The sequence below is a fragment of the Vairimorpha necatrix genome, chromosome 3 (genome assembly GCF_036630325.1).
Source record: "Vairimorpha necatrix chromosome 3, complete sequence".
NCBI lineage: Eukaryota > Fungi > Microsporidia > Nosematidae > Vairimorpha > Vairimorpha necatrix.
Genome location: NC_088818.1, coordinates 276,950 through 289,669, shown reverse-complemented (window position 1 = coordinate 289,669; position 12,720 = coordinate 276,950). Strand labels below are relative to the sequence as shown.

The 12,720-nt window shown below is 25.6% G+C and overlaps 4 protein-coding genes across 4 annotated transcripts; 2 read left to right on the top strand and 2 right to left on the bottom strand.

The window, feature by feature from the left end:
- Window positions 1–3: 3 nt before the first annotated feature.
- On the top strand, window positions 4–507 carry VNE69_03083 (BRMS1-like transcriptional repressor; the record flags this gene model as incomplete). The annotated part of the gene is made up of 1 exon (XM_065472935.1): window positions 4–507. One exon carries the CDS (start codon window positions 4–6, stop codon window positions 505–507), a length of 504 nt encoding a protein of 167 aa, XP_065329007.1.
- Window positions 508–985: 478 nt separating this feature from the next.
- Window positions 986–2,575, bottom strand: VNE69_03082 (E3 ubiquitin-protein ligase BRE1; the record flags this gene model as incomplete). The annotated part of the gene is made up of 1 exon (XM_065472934.1): window positions 986–2,575. One exon carries the CDS (start codon window positions 2,573–2,575, stop codon window positions 986–988), a length of 1,590 nt encoding a protein of 529 aa, XP_065329006.1.
- Window positions 2,576–2,795: 220 nt separating this feature from the next.
- VNE69_03081 (transcription initiation factor TFIID subunit 2 (TAF2)) lies at window positions 2,796–7,916 on the bottom strand (the record flags this gene model as incomplete). The annotated part of the gene is made up of 1 exon (XM_065472933.1): window positions 2,796–7,916. The coding sequence occupies one exon, from the start codon at window positions 7,914–7,916 to the stop codon at window positions 2,796–2,798; it is 5,121 nt and encodes a 1,706-aa protein (XP_065329005.1).
- Window positions 7,917–9,077: 1,161 nt separating this feature from the next.
- Window positions 9,078–10,003, top strand: VNE69_03080 (putative SP-containing membrane protein; the record flags this gene model as incomplete). Its single annotated transcript, XM_065472932.1, has 2 exons — window positions 9,078–9,284; window positions 9,320–10,003. 2 exons carry the CDS (start codon window positions 9,078–9,080, stop codon window positions 10,001–10,003), a joined length of 891 nt encoding a protein of 296 aa, XP_065329004.1.
- Between the last annotated feature and the right edge of the window lie 2,717 nt (window positions 10,004–12,720).

Here is a 12,720-nt window from a genome sequence, read left to right as displayed (position 1 = left end):
CCTATGGTTGTATACGACAGTAAGGATACTATAACATATTCAGACATTCTTAACGAAGACATCGAGAAGAAACTAAATAGAGTTAAAGTACTAAAGAAGTACACAATATACATTAATAACTCGGAGACACACTTTGATAATAACTCCTCGTCATTTACTGGAGGATATAATTCATATTACGAAGAATATCTTAAGAAAAGAAAAAGCAACAATTTAAACTTCTCTAATTCCATAAAACTGGAAGATCATGAGAAAGTCCAAGATCTTAATGAAATTTATGACGACGGCGGCCTGATGGTGAGAATTCTTGACTCTTCTTTGTACGTAAATTCTGAGAAATTTATTAAACACGACAAAGTTATAATAAAAATAGACAAGGAAGAATACAATGGAATAATAGCCTGTGTAGACACAGCGGACATTGTAATAAAAACAAAAGACGGAAAGAGAAATAGAGTGAATATTGAGACTATAAAAAAAGGGAATTTTAAGATTATAAAACAATAAAATCTCTAAGTAAATATATTTTTAATTTATCATTATATGAATAATTTAATAAAATTATGCATTATTAAATCATTATGCAAAATAAACTTAAAATTATTAAATATGAATCTGTTTGTATTAACAAACAAACTTAAATAAAAATGCATGATTTTATGCAGAAAAATATTATGCATAAAAAATTCAAAATTTTTATTATGAGAGTATAAAACAGAGTTATATCTAAAATAAAAACTTAGTTTATAAAATGCATAATCAAAAACTTAATAATTATATGCATGTTTAAAATACTAAACAAAATTTATAAAATGCATAATCAAAAACTTATTTTTAAATGCATAATCAAAAACTTATTTTTAAATGCATAATTAAAAACTTATTTTTATAGCATAAATAAAAACTTAATTTTAATGCATGTTTAATAACTTATTTTTAAATACATAAAGAAGATTTTCTTTTTAAAATTCACTTTATTTTTTGCTTACAAATATAATTTTTTTACATCACTAACATTAAAAGATATTCCACAAGTTGGACATTTTCTATCTCTCAATTTAATCCTTAAATTTATGCACTCTTCACAAAATGTGTGCATACACGAAATTATAGCCACATTCTTCGGATTATTATCACACAAATTACAAATTATAAAACTCTTTACTTCTTTATTCGGATTATTAAGTCTAATAAAAATATCTTCTTTAATATCATGTAACATTTTATAAATATCTTCATTCTTAGTATTTAAACATACATTCTCAATATTCTTAATTTTTAATTCATCTTTATATTTATCTATTAATTTTATTCTTTCTACATTTAATCTTATTAATTTATTTTTTTCTTCTGTGGAAATTTTAATTTCTTGAGATAAATTTAAAATAATTTTTTTTTGTTTTGATAAATCTTCAATATATTTTAAAGAACTATTTGATTTCAACTTATTATTACAAATTTCTAATTCTTGAATATATTTTGATTTTTCTAATTCAAAATTTATTACTTGTTTATTTAAATTATTAATTTTTTCTTCTAAAATTTTATTCTCATTTGTTAAGGAATCACATACTTCTAATAAATTATTAATTTCTTCATCGTAAAATTCTTCGCCTGTTTTGTAATTTTTTTTATTTTCAAAAATTTTATATTTTTTTAATTTATCTAGTAAATTTGTATTGAGTTTGTTTGTTTCAACAAACAAACTCTGCATACTAAAAAAATATTTTACTATAAAATTAATATTTTGCATAAATTTCTCATTTTCATTTTTTATATTTTCAGTCTGATTTTTTATTTTTTCTATTTGTTCATTTTTAATTATTTCTTTTTCTTTTATTTTATTTCTTAAATTTTCCATATCTAATAAAGCATTATGATATTTTTCATTTATTTCATTATATTTTTTCATAAATTCTTCATATTTAATTCTTGTTTCCATAATTTTATTATTTGAATTTATAATTAATCTTTCTTTTTCTATTTGTGAATATTCTACTTTTGTTTTTAAATTTATAATTTCATTTTCGTCAGTATTATATTCTATTTCATTTTTATTATTTTTTGATCTTGATAATATTTGCAATTTTATTATAGAATTTTCTAATTCTATAATTTTTTTATCTTTTTCTAATAAAATTGATCTAATTTTTAATGGATAAAATTCTTCATCTGTTTGTTTATATTCATTTATAATATTTTTTATATTTATTGAGTCATCAATTTCTGAATTTTCTAGATTTTCATTATTTATATTTTTATTTGTAATTTTATCTTTACTTTCATTATGATTAATATTATTTGATTTTTCATTTTGATTTATATTTTCTATTCTGAAATTAGTACTTCTTTCATCGTGTACATTAAATTTTATTTTTTTATATAATTCATTGTTTTCCAGTTCTAATTCTTTATATTTTACTTCTAATTTCTCATATAATTCTTTATATATTTTTAATTGGGTATATAAATAACATTTTTGTGTATTTATAATATCTTGATCTATTATAAGTTTTTTAAGTTGATTGTTGACTTCTTCATTATCAAATTCAGTTTTAAATTTCTTCTTTAACATTGTGTAAGGGGGTGAAATTTAAGAAAAAGAAGATCTTTTTTTATTGTCAAATATGACAATTATAAATAAAATGTTTTATTTTAAGCTTATTCTTATTTCTAGAATTGTTAAATTATTTAAAGTGTTCTTCTATTAAAAATATTTCGTATTTATATCCGCCTCTTGAATTGCTAAATTTATTAAAAATCTAAAGCTTAAATTCTTAATTTCTTTAGCTTACTTATTGGTAAATATCCCAACAGTACACTTTCCCATCATAAACATTAAATGCATGAAAAAGATGATCTTCAAATATTTCAATTTCATTAATTAATTCTTGCTGTGATATAAATTTCCTCATACTAGTGCTTTTTATATTTCTCACTTCATTGACAAGATCTTTAAATGTCAAAATTAATTTCCCATCAAATTTCTTTATAATTTCCATAAAATTATTACTATCCTCGAATCTCTGTAATAATAATTTGATAACTTCCCCACTTCTAATTTCTGTCTTTAATTTACTCAGGAATTTGTCAAATTCCTGAGTCATCTTTAATAATTTCCTGGCACTCTGGACTATTTCACTGTCATTTTGATTGAAATAACAACAATTCTTAATAATTTGTCTTATGTCTCCGTAAAAAGATTCTAATGTGGAATATTTCATCATTTTCTTCTGGACTATGTCCAGGCACATGGGATATCTCACAATATCCACATAGGCTTCTAAGCCGTCAATGTTCACTGGTCTTATAAATGAGAGAAATCTCTCATTTAGACAAATCTTATTTAAGAAATCCATACAATAATTTCTTAATTGTTCAGACATAGGGTGACAATATTTAGGGAAGACATAAGTCTCATAAACCTTAGCCTCGAATGTCTCAAATAATCTCTTGGTAATATTAAATGTCCTAGATCCAAATTGAGAATAAGAAAGAGCGAACACTAAAGCCCTTTCTATCTCTTTACATATCTTTTTATATTTATTCTCATTATTAATATAAACTTCTATCTCTTTAAATGTCTTGGGTCTCCAGTCAAAGAAACTATTATTCTTATTCTTGAAAATGACTTTGTTGACTTGTTTAATTGACACATTGTTAATTGTGCCATAAAATAATTTCTTAGTACTTAAGTCATGAGGGCGTATTTGATAAGTCGTCTTTTTAGAGGAATAAAATTCAGGAGAACTCGGTTCTTCGAATTTCCTTCTTTTTCCTTTTCTCTTGTCCGAATCTCCACTGTGAGATCTGCTGGAAATCGGCAGGCGGATTTTAGTCTTGACGGGAAAGCGCAAAATCGTAGCGTCAATTCTGTACGGAGACGAAGTCCTGAGCGAATTTGAAGACGAGATGGATTTGATAAACTCATTCTCGTCACTGTCTAAGAAATTCATAATTGGATTTGTCGCTTCAAAAATATTTTTATCGCTCGAATTAGTTTGGCTACTAAAAATTCCCCCGGAGGAACTTGTAGGGACACTGAAAATATTCTTTGATTTGTGACTAATTTGATCTGAAGATGACGAAGTTGCAAAATTTGTCGAACTGCTTGTAAAATTTGATCCTATTGGTGAAATGTTTCTATTGAAATTCGTGTCAAGATGAGAATTTGTTTTGAAAATATCTAAATTTGGCATATCTGTCACACTTAAATCTTTGTAACTCCTAAATGTCGACTCATTATTTTTAGTCGAAATAAAATCAATCTTGTCAAAATGATTATCAAAATCTCTTTCTTCTAATACTTGTGTTTTACATTCATAATTTGTATCTTCTTCACTGTCATCTAATAAAAACTTCTCTATATCAATCTTCTTTCTTTCTTCAAATGTAAAATTCGTAGGACTATCTTCTGTAGTTTTAAACTCATCAAACGTATCATCAAAATTGGGCTTTAAAAAATTATACGCACTAGTAAAACTACCAGAATCAGATCTCCTCGAATTTTCTGATACTTGATTTCTAAATTCGTCAATTAGTTTGTTTATCTCAGAATTTGTTTGTTTCGTGTCGTTAAATTTGTATTGATCATTTTCATAATTAACTAACTTTGTGAAATATTCAGGTTTACTTGTCAAATTCATACTTGAAAAATCATTACTTGATAAATTTAAATCTTTAAAATTTTCAACTTTTTTAAAATTATATTTTTCAGACAACTTGTTTTCTAATTCATCAAATTTTAACATTTCTTCTAAATTTATATCTTCCAATTTTGTATTTTTCTGTTCAAAATTTTCATTAATTTTTATTTCTTCTTTAGAACTACTTTTTTCTTGGATTTGTGATTCAAATTTGATTTCATTTATAATTGGATTTTCTTTTTTCTCTAAATTTATATCAGCTTCTGGTTGTTCTTTCGGTTTTTTTAATTTTATAATGTACGATTCTTTTAAATATTCTCTCTTCATTTCTAAAAAGTTTTTTAATTTAATAGTCAATAAATTATTGGATAGAAATCCCGAATTTACTTTATCGATGTAAAATTGCGTATTATAATTTAACTTACTAAATTCTATAATTTTCTGATTATATTCTGAGCTTGTTAAATCTTTATTATCTAGGAAATCTATAATTTCAAATATTTTATTTTTAAAATCGTAGTCAAATTCACAAATATTTACTAAATTTAATATTTCTGACTTATAGGAAATTAGTTCGGATTTTGTATGTTCTGTTCGTATTTCTAATAAATTTATCCAAGCATCTAAAATTATCAATTTTATGTTTATGTTATCTGTTTCTATAACTTGTAATAAATATTTTATAACTTCGGGGTCGTCATTGTAAAGTAAGACGAGAATTATAAAAGCAGCCTTTCTTACTTTATAAGAATTAGGATATTTAGTAAAATCCACTAAGGTTTCTTTTTTCATACCGAGACATCCATAAATGCTCAATCTGCCGTATAAATAAATCGCGGATTCTGTTATGATATTCTTATGTGATGGAAAAATCATGTCCATAATTCTGTATCTTTCTACTTCTTCCAAGGCTTCATTTATAAATTTCATCTTATCAGTGTCAAGATGATTTTTACTGGTAATTTCTTGTTCAAAATTATTGTCAACTTCTTCTCGGAAGATTTCTTTGAGATCATCAGAACTGTCTTCGTCAAAATCGAAATCTATTTTCCTTTCAGTTTTCACTGGTTCCTCAAATTTCATAGTATTTTCTAGCTTGGGAATATTAAAAGTTTGTTGGAATTGCAAAGCAAGTAAAGGCTTGCTAAGGTCTTCAATTACTGACGCTATATACCACGAATCATTAAAATTATTGGCCGAGTTATCATTAAATTTGAGAATATTAATTATAAATGAACATATCACCGTAGCAGAACTGACATTTCTTTCATCATGACTTCTTACAATAAAAGGATCTGTCATAGACAAAGCCCTAACGCAATGCTTTTGTAAAAAATAATTTACGAACATAAATTCATTAGGTTTGACAATTGTAGAAGACTGGACAAAATATTTCTTCATAAAAAATTGTATTAATCTCTGGAATCCTATAAATTTCTCAATATTTATCCTGGCTAGGCAATACATGACTTTTATTCGGATTTTATAAAAAACATGAGAATTTTCTAAAAGTCTTTCTAAAACTTCGCAAATTTGTATTGATGGATTTTTAGCGAGTTCTTCTAATGCATCAATTTGTCCTATAACATTTTTATCTAATGCTTGTTCTATGAACATGTAGTCAGGTTGTTCTACACTCGAATCTATCAGATGTTCTTGTTTTGGATCTAATCTCATCCATAAAAGCGGCATGACTTCGTCTTCCTCTTCTTCGACTTTCTTTCTTTTCTTTGTTCTAATGTGATAATAAAAATGGCCAGTATTTGAAAAATTCACAATATGTTCAAAACTTCCTTCTACTTCATAAGACATTAAAGTCAAATTTCCTAGTACTTTTGTATTATTTTTAATCATTTTACTTGTTGCTTCTTGTGTTATTTTAAAATCAACTCTATTTTTTTTAGGATCAATTGTAAATTTGAAATTGACCTTGACTAGACCAGGTCTAAAAACATAAAATTCGAAAAAAGATTTCATATCTTTTCCTGTTATATCTTTGATTAATGAAAGAAAATCTCCTGTGAAATTTTCACCAATTTGATCTTTTTTCTCTAATAAAAAATGAGAAATTTTTTCCAAAAATGCTTTGCTCAAATTATTTTCCAGTGTATGAAAAATCAATTTAGATTTTTTTATAAAAAAATCTGACGCCATCGACGAAATGTCTCGTTTTTCATGACAAAGTGGCAATTCATAAACATCATTTTGTACTACAAAATCCTTGTCTTTTTTATATTGAAATAAAAATTCATTATTTCCTAGCAAAAGTCTTACACAATAATCCTCTAAATATCCTTTAAATCCGCAGAAAATCCAAAAATCAGTAGGGTCTTTTGGATAAACATAATATGAAAATATTTGAGTACATAAAATTTCAGCTATTGTTCTTTTTATAAGAAATTTGGGCTCTATGTCATTAAAAGTCGAAATATGCGCAATGTTGTAAATCGCTGTATTTAAAGCATTGATCTTGTCAATTTCCAAAAGTGTAAACATAATATTCAAAGTATCAAGAGGATAAGGCATTTGAATAAAAAATTCGACATATTTAAAAATATTGACAAAATCATCATTGACTTCCATAATTGCTTCTTTTAGATTATCTAAAAACAATGGATAAAATATTAATTTCTTGTCTTCTCCATTAATAATTTCATTTCTCTTGTAAGTTCCCAATGCGAAATTTATAAATCCCGATACGCTGCTTTGGACTGTATATGAAGAAATATTCAAAGAATCTTCCTCTACGAAACTTTTAAGTACCCCAGGAGAAATAACTTGTAATTCTTCAAATGAAGAATAAATATAAATTAATTCCCATTTATAAGATTGTTTTGAATCAATACTAGGAAAAATTCCTGAACTATCATTATTCTTATTAATTGCTACTACTTCTCTGTGTTTATCTTCATCTGAAAATGGTTTATAAAATATCAATGAAGTGTTTTCTTTGGTACTAGTAAAATCAATCTTGATCTTAATTTCTGAATCTTTTTCTTTTTCTGTAAGTCTGATATTCAAAAAATTAGAATTTGTATTCTTAAACAAATTCTTGTCATTTATTTTATCCTTTAAAAATTCAATAGTAAAAAGTGCTTCAGAAAATAATTCGCCATTTTTATATACACTAACATTTGTAATTTCTAAAGCTGCAAATTTATATCTTATTAACATCTCATCTACATTTGAAATATAAGTCTCAATGTATCCTTTATAAGTATTAGATAGCGTATCTAAATAATAAATATTTCTTTGTTTTTTGATGATCATTTTTGGGGTGACTTTTTCAAAAAAATAATTTTGTTTATGCTGGTTTCAAAAAATTTCATTTTTAAATATAAAAGAAATTAGTTTGTTTGTTAAAACCAACAAATTGAATAATAAATAACTGGGCTTCAGTTAAGGCAAATGCCCTATTGTCTTAAAGTTATTTGATATTTTGTTTGTCTTTTGTAGATTATGTTAGTTGTTTTTATTAGTTTTTTGAGATATTTTTAGATTTTATATCGTCTTAAATTATTTTTGTAACTAATCTTTGATATTGAAGCTTCTTGATCCTTCAAATTTAAATTTTAACTAAAATAAAATTTAAAGCTGAATTGAAAGTATGAATGGCACTTTTAATTACGAAAATAAATTATTATTGTCAGATTGTCAAAATACTAATTAGAATTGGTTATTATTAGACGATTAATTCATATCAATCACGAGAAGTTTTTAAGTTTCAAAAGCGATTAGAAAGGTCTTTTCTTAATTTTACTACATATTTCAGTGTTTTTCTGCGTAAAATTTGAACTATTGGTTTCAAATTCTAATTTACGTTTATTAGACATTAAATTTTTAGCAAATTATTTGATAAATGAATAATGCTTGTGGTTTACACTTAATGATTATTTTTAGCTAGTTTATTCCCTGGCAGACTTTTACTCAGAAGTTATACGAGAAATAATATGAACATTAGATTTTAAAATATAAATCAGAACTCTCATCTAATTCTTGTTTTTATTTTAGTCTCTGATAAATAAGTGTTTTTTATATTTAATTTATATTTTTACACGTACAAAATAAACAAACAAAATCCAGGCGAAAAAATTTTGCTAAATTTTTTTCGTGTATAATTTTTACTATTTTTTAAGCTCAAATGCCTTTTTGGACAATCTTTAAAAAAATATGCTTTATTTGTAAAAGTCTAAACAATTAATTTTACAAATAATATTGTTATGACGTATTAAAAAATGTCACAACAAGCAAATATAAAAAAGAGGTCAGTTTAATTTTATAATTTGACATCTTGTAAAATTTATTTTAAAATTAGATATAAATATAAAATATCTCAAAATAACTCTCTTGGGTTACAAGATGTCATTTTTTGATTTTATTTAAATTTTTAATATAAATATTTATCAGATTATTGTCCTTCATCCCATCTCCATGATTTTTTGTTCATTTTTCTTAGACTTAATTAACTGTTTTAATAACGTCTATTTTTACACTTTAAAAACAGGGGAAACCACCGAGCTAGTGGCTTTCATTCACAGCGAGCTTAAAGACGAATACACAATGAAATTGATACAGAAAGATGATTGTTTGATTTTTACGCCTGTTTTAAATGAACAAGAAATGATTGAAAAATTAATCGTACTCATTCTTCTTTTTCTTTTGATATTAATAAGTATAAAATGTTTACAGTGTCAAATATTAATATTTCAACTAACTTTATTCATATTATTTTAGAACACAAAGATGATATAACCAATGTACATTCATATGAAATTTCGGGAAAGTTAAATTTTATTAATGAATTTATTGAAATTACTGATTTTACATTGGGTTTGTTTTTAATTAAAAACGAACTTCATAAATTAAATAAAAAATATTCCGATTTTTTTATATTTAAGAGAAATGAAGAAAAAGAAGGCAAAATTGGGAACGAACCAATAGATCGAAAAAGTTTGATGAAAATACAAGATTATTTCATAGGTTCACTTTGTTTTTTATATGCAAATATAGAATTTATAGAAAGCAAAATACGGAATCATATAAATAATACTGAGAATTTGGGCAATAAAAAAAATCTAAAGCATTTCGAATTAACATTGCTGGGCGTATTGAATGAATTTAGAATTCAATTTCAATATTGCAAACATATTTACTCAATTCTTCAAGATACGTCCACTTGTGAAAATATTAACATGAATGAGGATAGCGACGAGTACAGTATGGAAGATATATATTTGCCCGGAGTCCACATTGAACACTTTTTGATAGTAGTCATCCTCTTGATTTTATTGGCTTTATTATTCTTATATTTATCGTACAACAATAAAATAATAAAGATCAATAGACCTGCTTTTTAACAAATATTAGAAACCTAAATAAAAAAATTGTAAATAAACTTTTTTTTTGATATTTCTACTTCTCTAACATATTCAAGTATTTGAGCATAAATTACCTAATATATCTTCTTTATATGCACATTTTGTTGATATTGTAGTAAATTAATCAGAGTTGATATTTTTTTTACCAATAAAGATCTCAGTAAAATTAATGAAAAATATGAGCTATCTCTAGTGATAAAAAGGACCGTGAACGATTATATTGTTTTAAATTTTCTTAATATTTTAACATGAATAATCTAAGAGACTTGATTGCGAACGAGTGACTACAGTTTTTAATTATAATCTGTATAAAATTTAAATGGAAATAGTTTGTGATTTTATATAAAGGAAACATTACAGTACAATTTGAATATAAATTTTTTTTGTTTTTGTAAATACATACTTTTTTTTGTAATAGTTTACAAATACATTATCTAATATTTTTTAGCTGCTTTAAAAAATACTCTCATATTGTACATCGTAACCAGTATGTAGTTATTACCTCACAAGTTCAGAAACCATTAGGAAAAGTTTTTATCCGAGCGTTATACACGATCATTATAAATTGTATTTGGACTATAATGATAAATAAAAAATTCCATTTAAAATATAAATCGAAAGCTGAAAAAATTTAAATAACGATGCAAAACTATTTTTGGTTCTGATACTAACAGCTACAATGTCTATCAAGCTGAATGATACACAAGCAAAAAAAAATTCAAAAAAAAGTCTTGATTGAAATATCATAAAGGTACAAATTATTAACAATTCAAAGCGAATCAAAAACAAATATAACATTAATAAAAATTGAACAAGAGAAAAATACTTGTTGAAATAAATTTTCTGCATGTTCTTACATAAAAAAAGATAGTACCGCAACAAAAAGCACTATTTTTTCTTCAGAACTAGATTGTTTTATTCATGAAATGACCAAAAAAAGAAACTGCCATGAAGTCCTGAATACAATAAATCATATGCCCACTCAATATGTTCTTCCGTTCGATGATTCATGTGATAAAAGTGTGCTAGTTTTCCTTACAGCTGTATAATACGTTATGAATTATGTGCAAAAAAGATATAAAACACACGGCCTTGCTATTAGCTTACGTTAGGCTGAGATGCGAGTTGACGGTAAATACTACTAAGTATAAAAATAAAGCATAACAAGCCGAATTACTTATTAATGACATTATTACACGAAAATATGAAAAGAAATTTTGTTGCGGATCAGAAGATGTACGTATGATCCTAGTTAAACTGGTATTTTTCATTTCCAAGTAGAGGTGGATAGAACCCTTAAACAGTTACCAGAAGGAATTAAACGTATTTTTTTTCAACGGGTACCGGGGTTTCCGGTTATAAGATCCACCCCAAAGTCGAATTTTACGACTTTTCAAAAAGAGTTTTTGTACTTGTAGAAGAGATCCACCTCCTAGCCAAATGGTAAAAATTATATAAAGAAGAAACACTTTAATATAATGGCCCTTTAATTCTCAGTGTATTCTGGAATTCGAAAGCAGTCATTCTTATGGTTCCATTGTTTTCACGCAATTTTTGTAATACGTCTAATTTGCTTTTAGCGTGTAAGATTTTTTTTCATGGAGGTAAAGTTTCAAAAAATTTTAGAAGAAATTTCAAATATTTTATAACAATAGAAAAGATCCACTCATAGAAGAGATCAATGGTCTTTTCTATGGGTGGATCTTATAACCGGAAACCTGGTACTTTGAGTTTTTACACCCTCTGATAGCTTTATTATAAAACTTAAGGGTGCAGCGAGCTCCGTCGTATTTATTGGAATTTGACATCAAGAATTTTTATTTCGTTTTAATAACTCATAATGCGTTTGTAACGGCCTTGTGGAATATGCTGAGGAATTCCATTGTCGTACTAACTTAATGACCCTTACAATAATCTGGATCTCGCCCCGGCTTAAAACACTATTTCATCTCCATGTATTTTATACTCTAATTGTTCTAACTTAACAAGTTTTACATAACAATGAAGCATGGAAACGAGACCTCGCTGCTTAGTTCGTCTAGTTTTTATTATTAAGTGTAGTATATACCGCTAAAATTACCATAGTTCTGGTAATTATAACCCATATATTTCTATAAGGTAAATTTATAGGAAATAAATTTATAATGATTTTGTTATTAAAAAATATTTCCAAAAGACGTAAATTCCTTTATACCCGAAAACACGCTTTTTCCACGAATTAACAAAAAGATTGTCGTAGAATACCTTATTATTAACTAAGATTCATTATATCTACGTAAAATAAATTTTTTAAGTGCTCGTCAAATCAACTTAATTTATTACGCATCATCGATATGCTATTGTCACCACGCTACGATTTTTTTAACTTAGATGATTTCAAAACAATCTGATAAGAACTATTAGTAGGCAAGTATTTAACACAGCTAAAAAAATTAAAGGAGTGGTGTTGTGGTAGTGTATAGGACATTTTTAAATGCATATCCTTGTAAGACTTTCGTGTTAGTACGCAGATGTCTCTCCTTAGTTTAATCAAGCCGTATCTGATAATAAAATCTCGTTTAAATCGTTTTTTTCCTTGCAAGTAAGAGGTAGAGAGAAACCCTACATAGGAATTAGAGCGATTTGGGAGCGATCTTCATCGAATTGATACTTTCAGATTCTAACTCACTAAAACACCGTCCTATACAACTTGCAGG